General features: G+C 34.8%; 10 protein-coding genes and 1 non-coding gene across 11 annotated transcripts in view; 5 read left to right on the top strand and 6 right to left on the bottom strand.

Annotated features, from left to right (window-relative positions):
* Positions 1 to 42: 42 nt before the first annotated feature.
* Positions 43 to 1,020, top strand: LOC100639978 (riboflavin kinase-like). The gene is made up of 4 exons (XM_003384421.2): positions 43 to 172; positions 246 to 397; positions 668 to 770; positions 832 to 1,020. Exons 1-4 carry the CDS (start codon positions 82 to 84, stop codon positions 930 to 932), a joined length of 447 nt encoding a protein of 148 aa, XP_003384469.1. The 5' UTR covers positions 43 to 81; the 3' UTR covers positions 933 to 1,020.
* On the bottom strand, positions 862 to 7,382 carry LOC100639851 (kinesin-like protein KIF23). Its single transcript, XM_003384420.3, has 22 exons — positions 7,173 to 7,382; positions 7,002 to 7,130; positions 6,783 to 6,888; positions 6,485 to 6,621; positions 6,226 to 6,329; positions 6,008 to 6,172; positions 5,692 to 5,880; positions 5,123 to 5,271; positions 4,994 to 5,073; positions 4,603 to 4,722; positions 4,447 to 4,508; positions 4,328 to 4,362; positions 4,185 to 4,267; positions 3,976 to 4,081; positions 3,785 to 3,855; positions 3,395 to 3,478; positions 3,090 to 3,293; positions 2,564 to 2,794; positions 2,228 to 2,395; positions 1,890 to 2,171; positions 1,517 to 1,584; positions 862 to 1,109 (listed from the first exon to the last, which is right to left on the bottom strand). The coding sequence occupies exons 1-22, from the start codon at positions 7,263 to 7,265 to the stop codon at positions 1,079 to 1,081; spliced, it is 2,697 nt and encodes an 898-aa protein (XP_003384468.1). The 5' UTR covers positions 7,266 to 7,382; the 3' UTR covers positions 862 to 1,078.
* A 166-nt stretch (positions 7,383 to 7,548) lies between these two features.
* On the bottom strand, positions 7,549 to 9,667 carry LOC100639723 (thioredoxin-like protein 1). Its single transcript, XM_003384419.2, has 10 exons — positions 9,541 to 9,667; positions 9,400 to 9,499; positions 9,281 to 9,355; positions 9,039 to 9,134; positions 8,549 to 8,674; positions 8,427 to 8,496; positions 8,276 to 8,369; positions 8,134 to 8,212; positions 7,972 to 8,076; positions 7,549 to 7,713 (listed from the first exon to the last, which is right to left on the bottom strand). The coding sequence occupies exons 1-10, from the start codon at positions 9,645 to 9,647 to the stop codon at positions 7,684 to 7,686; spliced, it is 882 nt and encodes a 293-aa protein (XP_003384467.1). The 5' UTR covers positions 9,648 to 9,667; the 3' UTR covers positions 7,549 to 7,683.
* A 34-nt stretch (positions 9,668 to 9,701) lies between these two features.
* Positions 9,702 to 12,879, top strand: LOC109580450 (uncharacterized). The gene is made up of 7 exons (XM_019993602.1): positions 9,702 to 10,113; positions 10,157 to 10,471; positions 10,525 to 10,866; positions 11,091 to 11,189; positions 11,262 to 11,959; positions 12,000 to 12,090; positions 12,164 to 12,879. The coding sequence occupies exons 1-7, from the start codon at positions 10,107 to 10,109 to the stop codon at positions 12,781 to 12,783; spliced, it is 2,172 nt and encodes a 723-aa protein (XP_019849161.1). The 5' UTR covers positions 9,702 to 10,106; the 3' UTR covers positions 12,784 to 12,879.
* Positions 12,880 to 13,323: 444 nt separating this feature from the next.
* On the top strand, positions 13,324 to 15,675 carry LOC100637950 (ubiquitin-conjugating enzyme E2-17 kDa). Its single transcript, XM_003384405.3, has 6 exons — positions 13,324 to 13,453; positions 14,166 to 14,229; positions 14,489 to 14,520; positions 14,686 to 14,763; positions 15,046 to 15,151; positions 15,289 to 15,675. Exons 1-6 carry the CDS (start codon positions 13,430 to 13,432, stop codon positions 15,426 to 15,428), a joined length of 444 nt encoding a protein of 147 aa, XP_003384453.1. The 5' UTR covers positions 13,324 to 13,429; the 3' UTR covers positions 15,429 to 15,675.
* A 65-nt stretch (positions 15,676 to 15,740) lies between these two features.
* Trnai-uau (transfer RNA isoleucine (anticodon UAU)) lies at positions 15,741 to 15,828 on the top strand. Its single transcript is given in 2 exon segments — positions 15,741 to 15,778; positions 15,793 to 15,828. It is a non-coding gene; the product is annotated as a tRNA-Ile (tRNA).
* Positions 15,829 to 15,862: 34 nt separating this feature from the next.
* LOC100637825 (voltage-dependent anion-selective channel protein 2-like) lies at positions 15,863 to 19,548 on the top strand. The gene is made up of 10 exons (XM_003384404.3): positions 15,863 to 15,967; positions 16,320 to 16,399; positions 16,605 to 16,654; positions 16,997 to 17,081; positions 17,492 to 17,612; positions 17,706 to 17,819; positions 18,079 to 18,195; positions 18,620 to 18,659; positions 18,904 to 19,014; positions 19,207 to 19,548. Exons 2-10 carry the CDS (start codon positions 16,330 to 16,332, stop codon positions 19,354 to 19,356), a joined length of 858 nt encoding a protein of 285 aa, XP_003384452.1. The 5' UTR covers positions 15,863 to 15,967; positions 16,320 to 16,329; the 3' UTR covers positions 19,357 to 19,548.
* A 165-nt stretch (positions 19,549 to 19,713) lies between these two features.
* LOC100637702 (uncharacterized protein C4orf45 homolog) lies at positions 19,714 to 20,594 on the bottom strand. Its single transcript, XM_003384403.3, has 5 exons — positions 20,466 to 20,594; positions 20,305 to 20,420; positions 20,151 to 20,255; positions 19,861 to 20,038; positions 19,714 to 19,792 (listed from the first exon to the last, which is right to left on the bottom strand). The coding sequence occupies exons 1-4, from the start codon at positions 20,551 to 20,553 to the stop codon at positions 19,889 to 19,891; spliced, it is 459 nt and encodes a 152-aa protein (XP_003384451.1). The 5' UTR covers positions 20,554 to 20,594; the 3' UTR covers positions 19,714 to 19,792; positions 19,861 to 19,888.
* Positions 20,595 to 20,644: 50 nt separating this feature from the next.
* On the bottom strand, positions 20,645 to 22,002 carry LOC100637576 (uncharacterized). Its single transcript, XM_003384402.3, has 4 exons — positions 21,910 to 22,002; positions 21,128 to 21,324; positions 20,879 to 21,072; positions 20,645 to 20,820 (listed from the first exon to the last, which is right to left on the bottom strand). The coding sequence occupies exons 1-4, from the start codon at positions 21,910 to 21,912 to the stop codon at positions 20,729 to 20,731; spliced, it is 486 nt and encodes a 161-aa protein (XP_003384450.1). The 5' UTR covers positions 21,913 to 22,002; the 3' UTR covers positions 20,645 to 20,728.
* Positions 22,003 to 22,279: 277 nt separating this feature from the next.
* On the bottom strand, positions 22,280 to 24,555 carry LOC100639600 (probable inactive receptor kinase At3g02880). The gene is made up of 5 exons (XM_019993590.1): positions 24,467 to 24,555; positions 24,269 to 24,410; positions 22,880 to 23,082; positions 22,699 to 22,823; positions 22,280 to 22,559 (listed from the first exon to the last, which is right to left on the bottom strand). Exons 1-5 carry the CDS (start codon positions 24,520 to 24,522, stop codon positions 22,381 to 22,383), a joined length of 705 nt encoding a protein of 234 aa, XP_019849149.1. The 5' UTR covers positions 24,523 to 24,555; the 3' UTR covers positions 22,280 to 22,380.
* Position 24,556: 1 nt separating this feature from the next.
* LOC109580439 (mucin-like protein) overlaps positions 24,557 to 24,597 on the bottom strand; it is a 4,201-nt gene continuing 4,160 nt past the window's right edge. Inside the window, exon 8 of the mRNA XM_019993577.1 lies at positions 24,557 to 24,561. Within this exon, the coding sequence (XP_019849136.1) occupies positions 24,557 to 24,561 (5 nt within the window). The remainder of the gene's footprint in view (positions 24,562 to 24,597) is intronic.

The following is a 24,597-nucleotide window of genomic DNA, read 5'->3' as shown; positions in this document are numbered from 1 at the left end:
AATCTTTCTTCTTCTTCTTCTCTCCGCCTCAACTCCACCCAGTCCCAGCAATTGAAATAATCTGCTTCTAAAAATCTTAAAATGGAGCCAGATGGTTCTCTTCCCTATTTCACCAGAGGGACAGTAGTAAGAGGCTTTGGAAGAGGAAGCAAAGACCTGGGAATACCAACAGGTTCATTTTAGTCATAAAAATAATCATTAAAAATCTAAATCTTGCTTGGATTTGATGATGTCTCTTACTGTAGCAAATTATCCAGAAGAAGTGGTTGAGAGACTACCCCTTGATATTAAATGTGGTGTGTACTACGGATGGGCTAAAGTAGACAATGGCCCAGTCCATAAGATGGTAATGAGTATCGGCTGGAATCCACAATACCAGAACACTAAGAAGAGCATGGTAAGTAGAGTAGACTCTACTCTAACTACTGCAAATTCACATAATAAATCAGGCCAAACTCTCTGTACTATAGTACATGGTCTTGGGTCAGATTTTGCCAAAAATAAAAAGGAGATATTTATTGTTGCATAGAAATTTTGAGTTCATTCCGATCAAAATTGATTTTTTTGACAAAAAAAGTTGCTCGACAAGCATGCTTTGTTGAAAACCCTGGTACATCTCTTTTAAAATTGCTCTCTCTGCAATCATAAATGATTATGAATTTTACAGGAGACTCATATATTGCATGATTTTCCTGAGGATTTCTATGGAGCCGATCTACAGGTTTGCATAACTGGTTTCATCAGAGACGAAATGAAATTCAAATCATTAGGTATACCACCAATATAATTATCACTATTAAAACAGCTCTCTCTCTCCCTCCCTCTCTCCAGATGAATTAATTTCAGCCATTAAAAGTGACATTAACATTGCACAAGAGAAGCTATCACTGGATAATAAAGAAAAGGAAGAATTATCGAATCATTTCAATTAATTTTTTTTATCAATTATTATTATTTTATTTATTTATTTCTAGTATGTATAACTTCATGACAATACAACAGATTAATAATTATATTTAATATTGTTAATATTAATTGTTAATTATGCGTCACAGAACAAAGGTGGTGGGAGGGGACACTAATGACGAGAACTGCTTGGTTGTGGTGACCTTTATAAAAGAAAAAAATGACATGTATAAACCACAAACAAGTACATATACATGAAACAAATAAATACATACAAACTTTTTTATACATAACACAGTTGCTATGTAATAGAATTTAGATTTTATTTAGCTATAAAATTTTCCACAAAAATTTTGTACAGTAGTTTGCGTACACATGCATGTTAATACATAATATACACATGGATATACAAGTACATGTACATGTACAATGTATGATACATGTACATGTACATGTAGTATAAGAAAACGTTAACACTTATATGTACATGCACACAGTTTTTATATAACAAAAACAAAATTTAGATTCATTTACAATGTAGCATAAAAGTTTTAATTTGTATCCAAAATTTTGCTGCATGATGCATGTACATGTACATGTAGAGTTATACCTTGTTAATGAGATATGACTCAAAGCCGGTGCTGTTCCTCCAGGCTTGCCTTCAATACAGATAGCACACTAAAACAATTAATTAAAAAAATTAATAAATATAAAATAAAATAAATAGAATTGTTGTCCTCAAATAAAATTTATTACCGTATAGCAGGATATTTTGGAGGGGATTAAATTTGGCGAATTTGGCGTTTTGATAGCCATTTGCCAAAATAAAAACCCGCCATTTTGAGCCATTATACGCATGGTCAATGGCACATGGCCACAAATTCGTGAAATTAAAAATCAGCCAATCACCAAAATTTAGCAATTCGCCAAATTTTAGCCCCGGCCTCCAAAATTTCCCGCTATACGGTATTGCATGAACTCACTCTTCCTTCAACGTCAGTCCGTTCCTCCTCTTCCATCAAGGCATCATGAAGGCTATCGGTATCAACAGTAGATATCGAAGATGACGACATATTCTTCATTGAGAGTGATCTCGTTATGCGTCGGGATGGCTTTGGCGAGACATGATCAAGTTTCTCAATGTCGGTGAATTTCACAGACGCCCCTCCGGTACGAGTGAATAAAATATCCCCTTTGTATAGCTCTGTTTTAACGTCACCAGAAGGATCTTGTTCCTGATGCTTTAATACGTATTTATCTACATTCTAGAGAAAAAAGGTTAATTTTTGATTATGCCATTTTTATTATTATTCTTATGTACTTGTGATTTGAAGTGTTTAGGTTTTGGATTAGTGACGGTTTTCTTTTTCTTGAACCTAGGCTGGAGTATGTCATTGTTTTCAACACAGTCAGTCGGTTTGTGCTCCAACCAGTTCTCAGATAAAGAGCGTTTCCTCTGTGCCTTACCCTTTGTATATAATGGGGCAGTCTAGAGGAGAGAGAGAGAGAGAGAGAGGACACTGATAGTGAAAGGGCCACAAAACATTTGTCAAAGACAGTGACATCAATAACTTGACATAAAAACAAGAGTGTAGATAACACATGTACTTTACTACTCCAAAGACCATACAACCAAAAACAACATATAGAGTCTTACTCCTTCTTCAGTTTTATTCTCTTTATTGGAGGTTTTCAATGGAGTGTTGCCTCTAGACCGAGCTGCATCCAACCTTGCCTCTCTGAGTGGAGAGTTACACGCGTGCAAGAAGTCACGGACTTGAGCTATTTTCTCTTCTTTTGCTTGACACTCCATCTCGGTTTGTTCCTTAGCCTTGGCTAATCTCTCAAACTTGGCTCTCTCCCGTTGAACTTGACCTTCTAATTCACGCTATAGAGAAGAAGAGAAAGACATTAAGCATACATACATGTACATGTAGAGCATGTTCAACAAAGAAAAATATATAAAAAACCTATCTACTTGTATTTTTGACAAAATACCCTATACTATTTATACATGTATAATAAGTAAAGGGACTTTGGCCTCATTTTTGAGCAACTTTAAACATTCATAAAAAACCTAACTCTGATCGGAATCAGTTGAAACTTTCTACGCAACATAAGTACATGTATATACGTATGTGAAAAAGTATAAAAATTAAGAATTCTTTTCAAGTAAAATTTACTGTCATCTTAGCCGATCTGGTCACTTGAGTATTAATATCATGTGCCTTCACTTCCAATTGTGCCTTGTAGTTGGAACTTTCCCTGAGGAGATGGTCATTTTTTTGTATTGCTTTAGTCAGTTGATTATTAAGGCGAATCTTCTCCTTCTCTTTCTCTTCCAGTTCCATCTTGAAGGATTGTATGCTGCCATTTAACTGTGCAATCTTAAAGATAAACAAACATACAATAATATCAACAACAAAATGAACAACAAAAAGAGCAACAAAACAAACAACAAAACGAACAACAATTTATGATTATTTACTTCTTTGTTTTGTGCTGTTATTACTCCTTTAAGTCGAGTGAGTTCTTGCTGAGCTTTCTCCTTACTAGACTTTAATGAATGAATCTACACACACAATCACAATTGTACAGTATATTAACTATTATAATAATTAAGATATACATGTACATGTCGAATATAAACACGTACATGTACATGTACAGCAAGTAAATTTTAAGATTATCAGAATCAGTCAAAATTAAGGTGTAGACTATTTTCAAATTTTAGATTTTGCATACAAAAATTTTGGATTGTGTGCTCATATTTATCTAAAACAAGATATGCATTTTAATTACAATTACTATTTTTATAATAATGCATGTGTAATATAGTCAGTATACATATTGATATTACTATAATGCAATACTTTACCTCTTGACATTTTGATCTTAATTCATTCAGTTCCTTCTCCGTTGATATGAGAGCCTCTCTGAATAAAGACGCTACAAATAAAATAAAATAAATAAAAAACCAACTCCCTCCCTCTCTCTCTCTCCCCTCTCTCTCTCTCTCCTTCTCTCTCTCTCCCCCCCTCTCTCTCTCTCTCCCCCTCTCTCTCTCACTCTTCTTTGCTTGATCTGCTATCAGTTGTGGTCGGGTCTTTAGTCTTTTTTCCAAAAACTCTCTCAACTCTCTACAACTGGCCTCAGGATTGTCCTCAGATAAATACTACACATTGAAAATAAAATAAAGAAATGAGTGATGGGTTTAATCAAACCACACCCACACTAATTAACAAATAATAATTAATTAATTAATATTAATTAATGACCTCTTGTATGCATAGTACACCCAGAGCTAATTCGTAGGGGTGTGGTGTACGTGGAGCAACTACAGTGCGATAGATCATATTAGCTGTAAGAAAAAGGAATTATTATTAATATTATTATTATTTAATTTTATTATTGTGATTACCTCTTCTCCTACCAGGGGCTAACCCAATATCAGATCTAATGGTAAGAGGGAGAGAGAGAAAGGGGGGGGGGGAATTATTAAGAATTATTACAATAAACAATAATAATATTTATTATTACTTTTTAGGGGCTGGCCTGTCAATTTTAACTTCTTGAGTTACTTCAGCAAAATTCATCACATGCTAGAAAAGTACATAATAATTACATGTACAAGATAAGCAACAACAACAACAACAACAACAACAATAACAATAACAATAATACTATTAAACTTACAATTGATTCATCATAGTCCTCAGCTCTTGGGCTGACACAGACTATCATTCGTACCATGCCCTCGCCATCAAAATAATTCTTAAACAACACGGTCAACTTTGAATCCCTGTACGGCACAATCTACAAAGGAGACACTATAGTCACAACAAAAGCAATAATATCGCATGTCACTTTAATTTAATTTGCATAGCTAAAATTTAATTGGCAGATTGATAAAAATCAATTTTTCGCGGAAATAATTTTTACGGATTCGCAATTTTAGTGCCATCCTTTAATGGCAATTGAATATTTAGCGGATCTTTAACTTCGCGGTTGCATGCTAACCCAAAAAAACAGAAAAACTTTTGCTCCTTGAAATTAAAGCACTATACAATATAGCACAGTGTCTTACCTTGTTCGTCCCATTACGCTGGTTCTCGCGGAGTGTCTCCATACATTTTCTTAGAGTCATTAAAGATTGATTAATGCGACCTATTAATAAAATCTTTGACTGACCACGCCTACTAACAACCACACCCACCTGCTTCCATCACCCGATTCCCTTCATTGCAAGTTCGGTGAGTTCTCTCTGAGCCGGCCAGATCAACAAGAGATAGCTGTGATACAGTGATTTGAGAGTCATCCTGCAACACTTGGGCCCCACTAGGATCCAAGGGAGCCTGAACTAGCCTATAAGGAAGAAGAGGAAGGTATACAGACTGTAACATTAAGAACAGCTGTACTTAAAACCTTGTACAGTCAAACCTGTCTATTCCGGACACCTTAGGACCCAATAATACTGTCCTTATTATAAAAGTATCTTTATTTCAGAGGTTCATTAATACACATTTATCAATTGTATTGGGACTGATACTACCTGTCCTCATTATAGAGGCCTCCTTATTTTAGAGTGTCCACAATAGCAGGTTATACTGTAGCTATAGTCACTCTTATAAACGAGGCACATTGAATGATTATAAACATTATAATGTACTCACTGCCCTAAGTATAAAACTCACATTTACATTAAACACAGGCTATAAAAAACACATTAGATGTGTACATTGTACATTATTATTACTCTTTATTGTAACAGCCCATGTACTGTACCTGATATTAAACACAGCATGGCTCCTACTGCTGTCATGATTAAGTTGGGTGTGTGCAACGCGTCTCTTCCTTTGTCCTTGTAGTAAAACTTCAAAGGCTTCTTCGGCCGATTTGACTTCAACTTCGATACAACCACTGACATACATATTGTGTGAAGTGTCCTCTCTTATGTTCCTTGACTGAGGAGGTCTGGAAGGGGAGAGAGAGACAGAGACAGAGACAGAGACAGAGACAGAGAGACAGAGAGACAGAGACAGAGAGAGACAGACAGAGAGGATTAGAGAGTAATAAAATCATATTTTAATTCTCCTGTTACTTTGGATGCAGACTGTCTCCATTCTCCTCCAGTAGGTCGTATATAAAATTATTATAAATCTCAACGTAAGATATAAAAATAGCATAACTCGAGTCCTCGTCAATTCCATCCACTTTCCGTCCATCAGAGACACGCAAGAGGTCCCCATAATCTGGTGTCTCTAACCTAGAGGAAGGAGGAACGTTGTCATGCTTAGAAGGAGAGGGTAAGTGAAGTACTTGGCTCTTGGGCTGATCTTTCTCGGTTTCCTTTGAACAGAAATTAGTTTAGCTTCTTCCTCTGGTATTATTTTATACCCGTTAGTGGCATCTGGCTGAAAAACCTATTCAGAAATAATTAAGTTCTTATTACAATTTATGTGTGCTGTTATGTTAATGGTGCATTAATAAATCAGCATTATAAATGTGTTAAAAAGGTGTTAAATCTATAGTAAAAGCTGTGCTAACAGAGCGTTATAATGGTGCATATAACACGTACATGTTTAGGTGCCTGAACTTCGGTTATTGTGTTAAAGAGTACGTCCATTACACGAGGCAAGATCCCTGGCTGATCCTGCTCACCTGTCATTGTGTATGTTTTACCAGAGTTAGTGACTCCATAGGCAAATAATAATCCTACAGGAGAGAGAGAGAGAGAGGGGGGAAAGAAAGGGAGGGGAGAGAGAGAGGGGGGAAGGATAGAGAGAGAGGTGAGAGAGAGAGGGACAAAGAAGAGGAGAAAAGGGGAGACATTTTCACACTCAAGAACACGTAATTGTCAATATTATTAGTCTTACCATTTCTTCCTAGTACAAGGTTGGAAACGAGTGGATATGCAATATCGTCAAAGACACACTTCTGACTCGTCTTCCCGTCAAATACAAACTTAAAATGATGCTGAGTCTAAAAAACAATCACACTAAAGTAACGACATTAAAAAATGAGCACACAGTACTTAATTTTTTTTACAATTTTAAACTATTACAATTATTTTCTTTAATAACTTTGTTTCTTACAGGATTGAAGTTTCCAGATTTGTAGGCAATGGAGCATTCAGGCGGGGTCAGCTGGAGTATAGATGGAGGCTTGACCTCAGCACAGGACTCGTTCTCGTCTTGTTTGAGTGGCCGGAGTCGACAATATACCTAAAAATAAGTTTCAAAGAAGACACCACGGCCTAATCTTACCTGAACTGGGTCTTTCTCCTTTTGCTTTGGTTTAGGCGTCGACTGATGCTTTCTTGGAGGCTTAGAGGGCTGTCCTGGGTGCTTGCTAGCCATTTTAAAAGATAGATTTTGAATTTGTTCTTCTCTTAGTTCCCTAATGCAATATTGCAATTCTCGCGCTTTATTTGAAAATCAAATCATGGATCACGTGACTCACATACCAACCACGCCCACATCAATAATGAAAAAAATTAAAATTAATAATCGTTTAAATGCAGTGTTAAATACCGTATAGCGGGTATATTTCGTCTGGGAAAATGTTCGTTCTAGAAATTTTCGTTCATTTTATTTTCCTTCTGAGCAGCCATTTTACACACGTGGCATTGAGGAAACACCCTTTTCGTTTGGAAAATGTTCGTTCCACAAGGAATGAGAACGAAAAGAACGAAATTAAACTCAAATGGAGTATACCTGCTATATGGTATGCAGAATACATAAAATAATTACTGATAATAAATAAGTCATCAGTCATTTAATGTCGCTCTCCTTTATCTCCTGCCACCTAAAAAATACATTTTCATTGCAATAAACAATCAAAATAGACTAAAATAATGTACTACAACTACACACAGTATAACCTGCTATTGTGGACACTATAAGGACACCTCTATAATCAGACCAAGATAAGTAGTATCAGTCTCAATGCAATATCAATATGTATTAATGAACCTCTAATACTTCCATAATCAGGACAGTATTATTGGGTCCCAAGGTGTCCGGAATAAACAGGTTTAACTGTGTGCCGTGATGTGATACTCACTCTTTTAAAATCCTTCATATTGGTGGAGTCTAATAAACTACCAAACAGTCCAATGTAATTAATTACTGTTGTTTCTTGATCTCCTTGGTTATTGACAACAAATATCTATGAAATATAAACAATAAAATTATGTATAAAAAATACACTACAGTAGTTGCAGACCGTGAGTTGTTGAACATTTTGGAACTTCAGATACATCAATGGAAGGGGTTTATCATCGGAAATATCTTCCTCTGTTAAACTGAATTTAAAGTTCAAAAAGACAAATCACACAATTTTAAAAAAGACTAAAAAAGCAACTAACTTTAAAGTTTGAACTGGTGTATTGCCCTCAGCAGAATCAAAGTCAAGAGTGTATGTTTGATTAATAAATAGTTTTATTGTTTTTGGTGCCCTACCTGTAGACAAATCATGACATCACATGACACCGTATGACATCATATGACATCACATACCGTCTTTGGGTGCTGTTACTTGTAAGGAACGTAGTTTCACTGGTTGAGTGAATTTCAATGATAAAATCAGCTACAATTTTTAAAAAATAATATAAATAAAGTAATTTGAGGTCCTGCACTACCTGTTCGTCGCAATCACTTTCAAGGTAAATGTCTTTATTTGATTCAAGTGAGTTTTGAAAAGTATTGTCATCAGATTCGTTCAAGCATTCAGAGCCACTGATGTCAATTATACTGTTAATATTAACCTAATAAATAAATAAATAATTTATTATCATTACTAATAAATCCAACCACATCTTTTTAAAATAAGTCAATTTAAAAAAAGCAAAGGCCATGATTTTTTCCCAAAAAATGGCTCCGAAATCACCCCAAATTTTTATTACATTTTCTGATACATATTGATGTCCTTATGCTATGTAGAAAGTTTGAGCCAATTCCAACTAAAATTTTTCTATTTTTAACAGTAGCAATTTTCAGGAAAAAGCAAAAGCTATTATAGCCCATGGTTTTTTTTCCAAAAAATTGCCCCAAAATCTCCCTCAATTTTTCTTATAATATTTGTAACTATAGAACTACTAACAATCAACAAAAATGTATAATGTAACCTACCTGACCACTGACAGGACCAGAGGCAGATGAAGAGTCACTATTTTTAATGTGTTTCAATATACCAGCCTCTATAGCCTTTATATCAGCTCCAACAACCTAATAACAATAATAATAATAATAATAATAATAATAACAACAACAATAATAATGCTTGCATGCATTTTATAATAAATAACAAGGTAAAATAATAGTGTACATAATCAATAAACACAACAATACTAGTAGATAGATTACAATCTTACTTGATCAAGCTTGACACTATTCTTAATGAAGCAGACTGTAGGCATTGATTGAATATTGTATCTGACAGCAACACGCTAATTCAATATGAAACAATAACAATGCACTATAATCTACTTACGGTAGATTTATCAACATCAATTTTAATGAACTTGGCTCTTCCTTTATACTTGATGCTACAACTGTCAAGAAAGGGTTCAATTATCTTGCAAGGATCACACCTATCCAGGAATAATAGTTACGGTCACACCAACCACCTTACCATGTAGCAAAGAAGTCTATGACGACAAGTTGGTCTCCAGATAAAGCTAATTCATTGTGCAGCTCTTTTTCTACTGATATGAGTTTTACTTCACTTGGAGCCGCCATTTTAACAGGCGTGGTTAATAACCAATCGACCACACCTCTCTGCTTAAATTAAATTAATTAAAAACGAATGTTAACATGATTAACAACATCAAAAATAATAAAGGATATAAACACAGTCATTCTTGTCATTCCCTTTGGCTATTCAGATAATGTCGGATTTCTTTGAATTTTATTTGAGCATCAAACCATCAATCACGGAGCTAGACGTTCATGTTGAAATAGGAATCAAATGGTATTCACTCGGGAATCTTTTGGGATGCGAGACTGAGACTTTGGATCAGATTGAGGCGGAACAGGACAAAGATGACAAGCACAAGACCAAAGAGATGTTTCAGTTGTGGCTGACTGGTCCAGTGTCTAGGAAGAAAGTTCTAGAATGCTTGAGAAAAAGATTAATCGGAGAGAATGATGTTGCTGGGCACTATGAATCATACCTTATAAAAGGAAAAGCTTTCAGGGATGGACAGTGAGTAAGATATTGCACTATAAGTCTTCATATTTATTTTTAGATTTGGTACAGCTGCTTAATGAAGCAGCCAATAATATCTTTCAGTCTCATTTTGCAGCGATGATAGAGCTATTAAAGGATCCTGTACGATCATCTCAAGTAATGTACAGTAAGAGAATCATTGGTGAAGCTACACTAGACGTTATGGAGGAACCAGTATCAGATGAGATGACACTTGATGACAAAAAGGAATCTCTGCTAGCTACCATTGAAGAGGATGTGTCTAATAATTACAGGAAACTCAAGGAATTTGGCAAATTTTTGACCTCATCAAACGAATTTAAAGAAATGGGAGAGAAAATACTAAGAGAATATGGTACTTGAATTAATATTTTGATGTGTTTTTATGATAAATGTTCTTTTATTTAGCTCAGTACATATCTGAGAAAGACAAGCAATTGCTGCCGCAGGAAAGCATTGAGAGAATTACAAATATGGCTAGTGAAATTCTGAGGGATAATTATGAAGCTTTGTCCCTTTCAATTGACGAGCCTTTTCAGCTTGCTTCTTTACTAGATCCACAGTTAAATGAGAAAATCCTTGGGAAGGTGGAGTTATACCGAAGCTCTTTAGCTGTTAGCATTGGAATTATCCTGAAAGCTGTTCGAAGTGCTGTTCATGAATCTAGTGAGCATTTAGAGCTATTGGTATCTGCACTGAGAAAATTTGAAAAGACAGTGCCCATTGCTGACACCATATTTAAGGAATACAGTGAGTGTGCAACCATTTTTGCTTTACATTTCACTTAATGCATGAAGGCGGATTTACAATATGACATTAGGCCAGCGTATTGTCAATTTTAAATCAAAAGCGTGGGCAATTTGACCTTTTGACGCATGCTTTCCGCTAGAATAGAACCAAATCCTATTCTAGCGTCAACGTAATGTCAAGCCTATCATAATATTGTAAATCCGCCTTTACATGTTATCTTGTAGTTCGCAGAGATCCCGAACAAGATAGCAAGAAAGAAGTGGATTGCTATAATGAAACTTTGTCATACGGAATGCAGTCTGTAACATCAACAGGATGTGGTGGTATGTGTATGTTATCATGCGCATATGCTTTCAATTTCTACAATGCATCATAAAATTAATTCTTTTTTGTAGGTAGAATATATCTTCCACCTGGAACAAATGAAAAATTCACTAAGATGCGCATTGATTTTGGTGCTACATTTTTTCAAGTTAGACGAGAAATAGAAAAAAAGAAACTAGATCCAGAAGAATTGAAATTGCTACTTCGTGACTGTTTGCCTGATTATAAGTCACAATTCTCCGACAAAAATTTTAAAAGCATTTTCGACATATTAGAGCTAGTAAAAGAGAAGTGTTCACTCGTAAATATTCATTGCTTGAAAACCATAGTAAAAATATTTAAAATAAAAAAAGCTATGGTTATTATCAAAAAATACGAAGAACAAGTTGATGTTTTTTGTGAGGCAATGACTATTGATTTGTGTCTTGATCAAAAATTTGAGGTAGTGCGACGTCCACAGCCACTTTTGTGTGAAAAATTGACCTTTATTCTTAATTGGGAACCACAAGACTACTCCCTAAAAGATGTCATGGATGTACTTACAAAATGCACCAGCGACAGCAGTATTAATGTTCAAATTACATGTATGATTGATACGATTGGGAAGTCCAATAGCATAGCTGTGGACTGCTATATCCCAATGAGTCAGGCAGGGTATGTAGTTGCTATAGTCTTTCAAAAAGTCAAACATGCACAAGTGAAAGCATTGAGTCGCTTAATCTGGAGAAACGTACTAGTATGGGATAAACACACCACTACAAGTGATGAGGTATAGCTTATAACATTCAGTATTTTTGATTGTATAATAGGACATAGACAAAGTTGTCGAGCAAGAAAAAGAACGTGCAAAGCAAATGAAAGATGTCACAGAAGAAGACATTAAAAAAGACATAGAAGAAGGTAATTAAAATTTTATGTTAATGCTGGAAAATGCATAAATTAGTTAACAATGATTATAATGCAATTTTTCTAGAAAAAGCAGGCAAAATTTACATTTATGAAGCTGGAATACAGTTAAATTCACCACTTGCTTGGCAGTGTGAAAATGCTCTGGGCCAGCTGTCTCAAGATCATCATGAGGTTCATCTCTTTTACTCATCTTCCAAGATTGCTCAACTCATCATTATGAATCTACACACAAAGAGATCAGTGACAAAACTGGGCATATATCGTACTCCTATCTCAGACGAATGTGCTACATTCCTGGCTGATGCTCTGGCTGAAAATAAAATCCAAGAGCTACATGAATTGACTTTATTTCTTACTCCAATGAGTGAAAGTTCACTCAATATCATACTCCAATCGCTTCAAGAGAATTCAACATTAAACCATTTCTATATTCGCGACACATCTATATCTAGGTCTGTTAGTAGGAACACTGAAACTTTGTTGGCTGCATTTCTGGAAAAGAACACTACATTAACTAAGGTGTATCTTTATGCAATAACCCTGTCAGAGGACTTTCTTCCAATACTTTTTGACATGGTAGCTAGAAGCAAGGCACACCTAACATTAGATCGTGAAAACAAAGAGGCAGTTGCAACCTTCCCAGGCTATGGAAGTATCATGGACAGAATACACTTTAGCATGTAGTTTTTTATAGCTTTCATATTTGAATTTATGTTTTAGCATGTAGTTTTTATAACTTTCATACTTGAATTTAGAATTAATTTATAGCTCAAGACATAATCAACCACAGCCATCCATCCAATAAACTGATTGAGTGTTGTATGCATGTAATCATGCATTAATGCTGCATCAATGCATTGGGGATTTTTGTGGCCGCGGGGAAAGTCATGCATGTATGCCTTTTAAATATCTGCTGATTGCTGTTATTGAATTGTTTGTGCTTTAGAGAGTAGTTGTTTGTCACTATGTAGAATAACTGAGCTTGAATGAGCCTGAAGTAGCTAATTGTTGTGCACTAATACATCAGCATCAATTTTCAGTTCTCTATTTTCATTCTGATTACTTTGATTAGGTTCATTCTCATGTCTACCCACTTCATTCTCATGTCCACCGTATTCTTGGAATATTTTAATCAAATTCATTACCACGGGGAAAATTAAAACAAGATGGCGTCCACGCATGCGCAGTAAAGGAAAATGAATCAGCAGAGGTTTTGGAAGGATGTGGGCGTGGCCCAAACCAACGCGTGGGTGCAGAGAGAGAAGGATCGGGAAAAAGAGCTCAAGTTTAGTGTAGTCAGGGAGAGAACGAGGGAGAGGAAAGACAAGAAATGGCATTAAAAAGAATTAATAAGGTCTGTTATTCTCTGTCGATGCCTTCTATGTAACGTTTATACCTCTTTGTATGACTTGGGGAGAATTTTGATCCGATTCCATTGACCATATTTAACTTGTATACATATATTACGTACTGTATTTCTTTTCCCTGTCACATTATCTTCTGTGGGCTAAGGGCCAATTTGAAATAGTTTTTGTGGGGAAGCTCATGAAGTATAGGCGATTGTGAAAGTGGTTTGGGTGATAATTTGTCACCGAAAACAGTGATACCTTACTATGAACATTGCTATATCCAGCACAAATGATACTTTTCTTCATGTTACATGTACCGATCTACCTATAAGTAGCCCCTCATCCGCAAACGACCGTTTTAGCACACTAAATTGTGTTAAAGAGGAATGGGTGTGGTTTGTAATGGAGGACCGGAGGCGGGGCCACGGCTCTCTTGTATTAGGTATATTGTAGTATAAGCATGTACATATACTTGTGTATGTTGTGTGTTTGTGTGTGTTTCTTTTCTCAATTGATTTGTTAAGTGTTGGCAGGATGTCCCTTGACATTCTTCTAGTTATATTATGTTGAAAGTGGTCATCAGTTATTGTGTAAACATTGTCATCTGCAGGCAGTGTATTGCTCTCTTTGTCTAAACAGCATCTTTCCTTTTTGTTTTATCGCACACTTTTCTCTCTTCCTCCCTCCCCCCTCCCCCTCTCTCTCTCTCATTTTTAGGAATTACAAGATTTAGGTCGCGATCCACCAGCCCAATGTTCTGCTGGTCCTGTTGGGGATGATTGTAAGTCTACCATTTTCTGATCTCTTCCTTCCTCTCCTTTTTTGCACTTTTATTTCACTCTATGTACATGTACATGTACATACGTGTATATGTACATGTACATGTATAATCCATGTGTTCATGCTACTTTGGCTCATTTTTGAAGTCAAGAGATAATTGTCTGCCTTTTGTCAAGCGTTGATTACTAATTATATCTGTACATTAGCTATTAGTATTTATTACTATAGTTATTAGTATTTTTTGTGTTATTTTTTTGCAGTGTTTCACTGGCAAGCAACTATAATGGGCCCTGTGAGTTTGTTCTCTCTCTCTCTCTCTCCTCTCTCTTTCTCTCTATTTTTACTCTTATATTTACTATTCTTCCCTTGTGTGTTCACCTCTTATTTCCTTTATTTTTAAATTCATTTCACTCATTTTTGTTTCATTTCCTTCTTCTCTCTCTCTCCTCCATTATAGCCTGATAGTCCATATCAAGGTGGAGTGTTCTTTTTAACGATACACTTTCCTACAGACTATCCTTTCAAACCACCAAAGGTTAATGAAATAACCACACCTCTACTACTGTACATGTACATATAATGTCTGCACTATTTTTAGTGTTATTATTATGGTCAGAAAATTTAGTGGAAATTTCATGTTAAATACACATTTCAAGCATTTTTGATTGATTTGATACTACATCTAACTAAAGTTGATCCAAATTATGTATTTGCTCTGCTCTCATAATAGAGAAGCTATGTATGCATGCGTGTGTGTTTAACCTTTCCGGCTAATGTAATGTATTTATTTATTTATTTGTTTGCTTTGTTATTGTAGATATCATTCACAACCAAGATATATCATCCCAACATTAACAGTAACGGTAGTATCTGTTTGGATATACTAAGATCACAATGGAGCCCAGCATTAACTATTTCTAAAGGTTCCTATTCACAATTATTAAATTTTATTATTCTTTTTTGTTTCTCTCCCTCTCTCTCTCTTTCTTTTCCTCTTTCACTTCCTCTTTTTTCCTTCTTCTCTCTCTCACTGTCTCTTCCTTTCTATTTCTCTTCCTAGTTCTTTTATCTATATGTAGTCTTCTTTGTGATCCTAATCCTGATGATCCCTTGGTACCTGACATAGCTCGTATTTACAAAACTGATCGCCCAAAGTACTCACAAACAGCTTCAGAGTGGACGAAGAAGTATGCCATGTGACAACTGCATCTTTTAAAGAAGAGATATTGCTTCTTTCTTCTTAATGTGTCTCTCCCTATCGTGTAACTCTGACTGTTATATACTAATTATTATTATTATTATTATTAATTATTATTATTATTATTATTATGCACGCATGACTTTATCTCTAAGCAGTTTTATGAGTAGCAGAGTTAAAAAAAAAGAAAAATAATAGAATGTTATTTTTGAATAAAAATTGTATGTATTTAAAACTGTTTTCAGTATTAAAATTTTAATTAAAGTAAAATGAGTAGAAATCAGTCTCAAAATTGTACCTCGATCTTGCAGCTATCCCCAGTGGCTCAGTCGGTTAGCGCGTCGTACTTATAAACAGTATTGAGTAATGCGAAGGTCGGGAGTTCGATCCTCCCCTGGGGAAGGTATTTTTTTTCTTTTTTTTTTTCAAATTCATTGCTTGTGCACGTGATCTAGTGCGCATGCGTAGTAGGTCTCTGAGCCAACGAGAAAGATAGGATAAGGTAGTGTCATCTCCCTTAGGGTCAGTGTTAGGAAAAAAGGTGAGACTCCTCTATTTTTATCGTCTATGCCTAGTCTAAACTTTTGAAGTGTTTTTGAGCCTTTGTATGCCTTGTTTGCGTTTGCTTAAGCCTTTTGCTAGTGTTACAAAATGAATTTATAATTTGAGTTTTTGCTCCTACATAAGGTCCTATGTTAACGTATTATCGTAGCCTTTCCCTGTAAAATGAGGTTGTTGTTTCATAGCTAGATTACTGACATGCACAGGGTTATACAAATTAACATTGCCTTTATTGAGTGGTGTGGACAATATGTGAACAACTCCTATTATAATCCTCTTTTATGTAACTGTTTGTCTTTTCTCTCTATTTGCCTCCTTTTTTCCCTTCCCAGTTATAATAAAATGGCTGACGTCCCACCAGTTTTTGCAGATCTAGGAAAGGCTGCCCGTGATGTTTTTAACAAAGGATTTGGTGAGTACATCTACATAATGACAACTCATATAAGGAGAGGCTTATGAATCAGCTTGTGTGACATAAGGTTGCTTGGTAGCCTTTTAGATGTGGTTTTACATGTACATATACTTGCATGATATGGAGTAGGGAAGGAGGAACATAGGATTATATGGGATAATCTTGTACTTACTTATTGATGTTTTCTTTTGGTATGTTATTGCAGATTATCCAAAGATCAAACTCTCCTTGAAGACCAAGACAGAATCTGGTGTTGTAAGTAATTATACACGTACATGTACATCAATACATTGTGCTCTTTATATGTATCCACCTACCATTCAGAGTACATGTACATGTACATGCTATTCTTCATTATTGGCTTTATATTCTTGTCCTTTCTACACGTCGTAACATATTGTGGCATTGTGTCTTCTCATTATTGACATTATATTTTATTATTCTTTGTATTATGCACATACTGATTATGCTTTTATAATTTTGAGTGAATTAATGCTATATTGGATTGTACTGTACCTACTTGTACAATGTACATGCATGAAATCTATATTTATTCTATTACTTAACTTGTTTTATCATTATGTTTCTCCTCCTCAGGAATTTGACACTAATGGCTCACATGACCTTGATAAGGGGAGGACATCTGGCTGCATGAAGACAAAGCTTAAATTCCCTGAGCAAGGTAAAAACCATCCTTTCTTTCTTAATCACTTCTGCTGTTATGTACTGCTTTCCTTTCTCTTTTGATCTTATACTTTTCATATCTCTGTCTTTATTATTATTGAAATACAAGTGCTATTGTATGGGACCTGTATACTGTAGTACCGTACAGTGGGAAATTTTTGAGGGAATTAAATTTGGCGAATTGATGTTTTGATAGCAATTCACCAAAATAAAATCCGCCATTTTGAGCCATTATACACACGCTCAATGCCATGTGGCCACAAATTCACCAAATTAAAAACGACCAATCACCTAAAATTTAGCAATTTGCCAAATTTTACTCTCTCCAAAATTTCCTGCTATACAGTATGTACAAGTATATATACTTTGTATGTATATATAATATATTGTTCTTTATTACATAATAAGGTGTTACGTTTACGGAGAGCTGGAGCACAGGTGCTGACCTAAACACTGAACTAACCTATGAACCAAGCAAAGTGGAGGGACTCCAACTTAGCCTGGAAGGATCCTGGTCACCAAACAATGGGTAATAACAATAATAATAATAATAATAATAATAATAATAATAATCATGTGATATGCATTAATTTTACATTGTCTTTGCTTGTTCTTCTTTTAGGCAAAGAGCTGTCACATTTGGTACAGAGTACAAGCGTCAGTATTTCTCATTTGATGGCAACTTTACTCTACAACAAGTGACTGGACCAGCTCTACAGGGAGCAGCTGTATTCCTGTAAGTATTGGGAATTAAGGGGTATGGGTATGAAACTAATGGTATGAAATTATGGGTATTGGAGTAGAAGCTTTCCTGGTATGGGATTATGGGTATCAGGGGCATGGTATGGGTATTAGTTTAGAATTAATATGGGTATCAGGTTAGAATTGGTATGGGTATCAGTTTAGAATTGGTATGAGTTTGACATTATGGAGGAGAAGCATGGGTATTTAAATAACTTAGACCTTTCATTATGTTTTTGTGTTATGCTGTATAGTTACAAGGGCTGGTATGCTGGATATCAGGCTGGGTATGAGATCAATTCTGCTAAGATGACAGCCAACAACATTTCACTAGGGTACAGGGGGAACGGATATACAGTTCACTCTTCTTGGTAAGTACTTGATACTCTTGTACCTGCTAGAATCTCTTTACTTTATTATGTATTCGGAAATTTTTATGCATGTTCATGTACAATTTTATTGGTTGATGGAGCTTGTAATGACATGTGGTATTGTCCATTTGTAGTGTTTAGCATTTTTCCAATTCAAACTGCCGATATTAAACCACCAATCATTAGCAAGAGTATAATTAAAGATTATACCTACTGCATTTTTATGTAACAACAATTAAATCAGCAATATAAACTGCTGCCAAATTAAAGTAATATACCAATAGTTTTATTTACTACCAACACTGAGTTTTAATGCTTCTTTAAGAGTCTATGGAAGCCTATTACTTATACTCTGTCTGCTAGTAATTGTAATTGCACTTATAGAATTTAATTATACTTCAATTTATTTATTTTTTCTTTTTAGCACAAACCTTGCTGACTGCATGGCTTCAGTTCACCATAAAGTAAGTCATTATTATGAAAATTATTATAGAAAATTAATTTTTAAATTACTCATAAATCGGATCAAAATCCATGTACTATAGTACATGGTCTTGGGCCAAATTTCATCAAAATGGACAAAAAGATCATTTTTGCATTTTAATGCTTTTTTGGATGAAATTTTGAACTGATTCTAATTAAAAATTGGATGAAATTTTGAGATTTGAAAAATGATGATGTGCATGTACCGTATATTCTTTCCTTTAGATAAGTGATAAGACTGAGGTTGGTTTAATGACAACATACAACGTCCAATCCAGCAACCCTGGTCTTGCCGTTGGTACTAAGACTGTCCTTGATGGCGGAGCTGTTGTTAAGGTACATGCAACTGTCTTTTTATATGTATACATGTACATATACATTTACTTGTTTTTGAAAAGCCACTTATATAATTGATTGTGGGTGGGTCTGTAATTTCTTGGCTTTGGTGAATTTAAATGGACTTTGCCTAGCCTAAAGTTTAAGATCTTTCTTCATTTATAGTGTTACTTTTCCCTTTTCTTTTGGTAGGCTAAAGTGAATCAGACCGGTCAGATTGGTCTTGGGTATTCTGAGAATCTTCGTGACGGCGTCAAGCTAAGCCTCTCATCTCTCATTGAAGCACGCAACATCTCCACCGGTGGGCACAAATTAGGAGTCTCTATAGAGTTTGAGTCCTAAAGTGCCGAGTTTACTAGTATTAGTGCAAGACTTATTCTAGAACTTGAACTTTAAAATATTTGATAATAATATTAATAATAATTATTTAGTTTATTATTCTTGCCATGACTTTATTTAGGCCCCCGAACTCTGTTGTGTACTATTTTTGTTGTTGTTTTTTGTTTATTTAATAATAATTATTATTCTAGTGTACCTGTATGGCCAACATCCGACTCAATGATTTGTGAGACATTGTGTACTAGTTTTGATTTTTACTGAAAGTTAAAGCATTGATCTATGATTAAAGTGGCTCTTTATTTTTTTGCAAATAGGTCAGAAATAGATTGAGTAAGCTAGCTTTAATATGTGGCCACTGGCTAGAAATAGAAACTTTAACGATATTTTTTTTTAATGAGAATTTCAATCATTTTGTCCATTTCTGTATGCTTTTTTAAATCTAAAAATGAAATGAAATACAATAGTAACATCCACAATAGCCAAAATAATTGTATCATAGTCCGATACCTTCTTTCTGCTTGACCTGTTGTATGTTTTATTGTTTTGCTACAGATTGCATTGAGTCGTTAGAAACAGACTCTAAATCTTGTGCCTGTGGATGCATTGAAGCTGATGGAGGTGGATAGTAAGGTTCTTGGAAACGATGAGTGTATCTTTCTTCTGTTCTCCCTCGGAACTCTTTTAACTAAAGGAATTAATGGGTAGTATAGTCAAGGGAGAATGAAACATAGATATCATAATGATGTAGAATTATTATTGCAGCAAATGAAGTCAATAGATGTATTATGAGTGCATACTATAATCTGGTTCCCAGTCTTCAGTAATGAGTAATCAGCATTGCCTGGTACACCCCAACCAACTTCACCTACACGCAGTGACTTTGGAGGTGGATGTGGCGTATCCTACACAGAATGCAATGATAAGATATATAGTAGGACTAAGAAGACTCACTGTGGATGCACGACAGAGATACGTTGTATTACTAGTTGCTTCTGATGACATAGCTCCATGCCCGACATAAAAATGATCTTGAACGTTCACTTTGTAGTCTCCTATGCCATCTGGACCTGCAGTAGACGAAAGACTCAATAATGCAAGGGAGTTCTAGTGACCTGTAAATAGCACTGCTCCTTTAGCTTTAGGCTTCTCGTCCGGCAACTCTACACTACTAACAACTGTTCCTGTCTCGCTCGAGCTCATCTTGTTGCTCGGTTGCCATGGTAGCTTACAATTTGGCAGGAAATTTTAGTGCGCATGCGTAAAATCACGTGGTAAAAAAATGAAAACTTGATAAATTTAATAACTTGGTTCGTCAGGGATGTTAAAAAATCAAAGCAAAATAATAAAATCTTAAAAGTACTTGGTCAGTCTGAAATTAATCACTGTCACTATCACTGCTGCTGCTGCTGCTAGCACCTTCTGCACCTTCTTGAACTGTAAATTTCAGTTTAACACTTTGAACAGAACCTGTAATAATTACAATTACCACTGTTTGCATGGCTGCATATTCTCATAGTTAACGTACCTTCAGAACTTTGTGATTTATTATCGTCGTCATCTTTATCATCATCACCACCAGTACTGCCTCCAGTCCCTCCACCGCGGGACATTGAATGTGGATTCATTACTACAGTCATGGTATGCTCATTCTCTTTTAAAGGTAGCCGATCCGCTTCATCATCATTAAGTGTCTGGCGACTATGTCTCTTCATCTTTCTGCTGCTCAGTCATGATACAACAAAATAATTAAAGTAATTATTTTTATTGTGCTTACCACAAGCAGCATAGTATGAGTATCAGTAATGCCACCAGTACTATTATCAGGAGTAGCCCCACTATACTTCCAACTATAATGCCAACCAATTCTAAAGTATTCAGTCCCTCTTCATCATCAATTGGAGATGGGCTTGGACTTGCAGCTGCAACTACTGCAACTTCAATAAGGAATGAGAACAGCAACATTGCGGCTACCTATTATCAAGAATAACCACAAGAATGTTATATGCAGTACGGTGTGGGCTATAGTGTTACATGCTACAGTAATTGTGTTGTAATTTGTGGCTTAGATCATGCATGGTTTCTGCACATACTATGACTGTATGGCTTGATTCCAATAAACAGCTTTAGGCTTTGTACTTTGTTTAGACTATAGTGTAAATTGCTGCAAGTCAAAGTGTCCATACACACAGTAATAAACAATAGATTAATCATAGCAATCATGTGTACTTTTATGAGAGAGAAGAAAAAAAATCACCACTAAGTATATGCGGTATGCCCGCATGGACACTGGCACTAACTTGATCATTGCTTCATCATAGTCAGCAAAGTACCAGTGGATGGTCTTAATTCAAAATTGAAGAGCATCAAGAAGATTATTATGGTCAAAGAAAAAGCAATTTGCAGCTGAGTAGCTGAGTATTAAAACTGTAAGATCCACATAGATAGATCTCAATAGGTTTTCCATACATAACATTTATGATTTTTCACACCTTATTTAAAATCAGTAGCTATCTACTAGTGTACTCTATACATGTAGATATTGCCTTTATGACTTACCATTATGCGACTGTTCTTGATATTGTCAGATTATTACTTGTAGCAAAAGGACTGCTCTCTTCCTTGTTACTTCTCACCTCATTTGGTATTCATTGTTTAATAATCATTGATTCTCATGAATAATAATGAATTTATCACAAATTGAGGAAGCTCTAAAAAATTTTTATCAGCTCAAAAATTTTAAAACTACTCGGATTTTTGAGCGACTATAAAAATTCATAAAAATCCGATTTTGAATTTTTGATCAAAGTTTCTATTAAACAACAGGAATTGTCAATAAAAATTCCTCCCATAGCCATGCTTTTTGCTTTATATAATAGCCTTTGGACTAAGATTAATTTTGCTTAAAAATAAATATCTATAAAAATAATAAATTAAACTAAATCTCTGACAGTAGACACAGACTAGTACATGCATGCATGAATGGCAAAATATTTACGATTATTATCTATTAATTAAATAAAACTGTCATCAGAGATGGGTCTCTTCGGACATCTCAAGCATTTCCTTCTCCAAGCCACCAGCAGCCTGGCTGACTCTTTTCTTCTCCTTTTGCCCTTTATCAGATCCTTCTGCATCATTATCATCATCTTCATCTTCACTGCTCTCAGATTCTTGAGCAAATTTTAACTCCATATTCTGAACTGAACCTAATAAATGGTAATTTTATAAAAAATATAATAATAATAATTTTTCATATCGTTATATGCTTTGAAGGTCTCATTCATACTCTCAAATCCCCATACCCATACATTCAAACTCTCATACTTTTACTCTCAAACCTCATACCTTCATCAGGGCTAGGAGGTCTAGGTTCATAGTACACGTTTTGAACAGTGAACTCATCATCTTGGGCTGTAGTAGGGATCCCTTTCTCGACAAAAGCATAACGACTAGTTCCTCTAAGCCTCTTACTAAAATATGCATAATATCATGAAAATAATGCAAAATAAACGGAAATGACACTTACCATATGCAGTAGATGATTATGACAAGTATTATTATGAGAAGGAGTGCTCCAATCACTGATCCTATTACTATTCCTGCTATTTCTCCAGCAGAAAGTCCCTCATCATCAGTAGGGCTGGTTGTAGGTGTAGGAGTCATTGATGGATTTAGTACTTCAATGCTCTCTATTGGTAAACCAGCAGCAGTATATCTTGAACTAGATGCCTAATAATAATAATAATGAATTATAATAATGTTAAATAATAATAATAATAATATTAAATAATAATAATAATAATAATGCAATGATTGTATTTAGGGAACTTAAGTGAATTGCTAAAATTGAAAATGCAAATGCAAAATTGCAAATCATGCTTGGGTCTATTTTAATTTCAGTATTACAGAAATCGAAGCTGTGATAAAAATTTGGAGTGATTTTCGAGCCATTTTTTGGAAAAAAACTATTACTTTTAAAATCTCCTTATAACTTAAAAAATACTTGTGAGAATCAGCTCAAACTTGCTAAACAGCATAAGGACATTATTTTGTATCGGAAAATTTAATAAAAATGGTGATGATTTTTGGGCCATTTTTTGGACAAAAAACCATGGGCTATAGCCTTAAAAATTTTTCAGAATTTTGGCATTTTTTTAAATGGCCCTAACTTGAAAAATTAAAGCCGGAATCAGCTCAAACTTTCTACACAGCATCAGGTCATCAATATGTATCAGAAAATGTAATAAAAAATTGGGGTGCTTTCGGAGCCATTTTTTGAAACAACCATGTGCTATAATAGCCTTGGGTAATTTTCAGAATTTTGGCTTTTTCTTAAAATGGCCATAACTTAAAAAATTGAAGTCGAAATCAACTGAAACTTTCTACACAGCATAAAGACATCAATATGGATCAGAAAATGTAATAAAAATTTGGGGTGTTTTTGGAGCCATTTTTTGGAAAAAACTATGGGTTATAGTACAGGGTATTTTTAGAATTTTGGCATTTTCTTAAAATGGCCATAATTCAAAAAATTGAAGTCAGAATCAGCTCAAACTTGCTACACAGCATAAGGACATCAATGTGTATTTTAAAATGTAATAAAATTGGGAGTGATTTTGGGGCCATTTTTTGAAAAAAAAACTATGGGTTTTGCTTTTTTTTTTTTAATTCACTACTTCTTGAAATGGCCATAACTTAAAAATTTCAGTCAAAATTTGCTCAAAATCTTTATATCGGGACACCAAAATGCATTAGAAATTATTTTTAAATTTGGGTATGTGTCATTATAAAGCAATTTTTAACTGAGGATGGACTTTTTGATCAAAAGCAGGATAACTTTATCATCAGCCAATTTTGTGCATTAAACACTACACATGCAGTGTTAGGGTGTATTATTTATGCTAATTGTACTGACCTCAATAGCTGCTCGTACTGAGTAAGCATCAATAGGCACTCCAGATCGACCTCTTACATAAAAGGTCACTCTTAGTCCAGAGGTTGTTTCAGTAATATCAACAATGATAATATCCTCAGGTCTGACCATTGTTCCAGTTTGTCTAATGAACAAATGATAATTAACTTGTTATATCATTCAGTTTCTATTATTTTGTACCTTTTTCGTGATGATGTTGCATTATTGCACTCATTACCAGAGCAATAGTTGTTCATGGCCTCTGCTGTTAAATTTTTGAACAAATCTTCATTAAACTATTTTTAAAATTAAATTATAATAATCAATTCAAG

Source organism: Amphimedon queenslandica, unplaced genomic scaffold (genome assembly GCF_000090795.2).
Source record: "Amphimedon queenslandica unplaced genomic scaffold, v1.1 AMPQUscaffold_13491, whole genome shotgun sequence".
Lineage (NCBI taxonomy): Eukaryota > Metazoa > Porifera > Demospongiae > Haplosclerida > Niphatidae > Amphimedon > Amphimedon queenslandica.
This window is presented reverse-complemented; position numbering and strand designations above follow the sequence as displayed.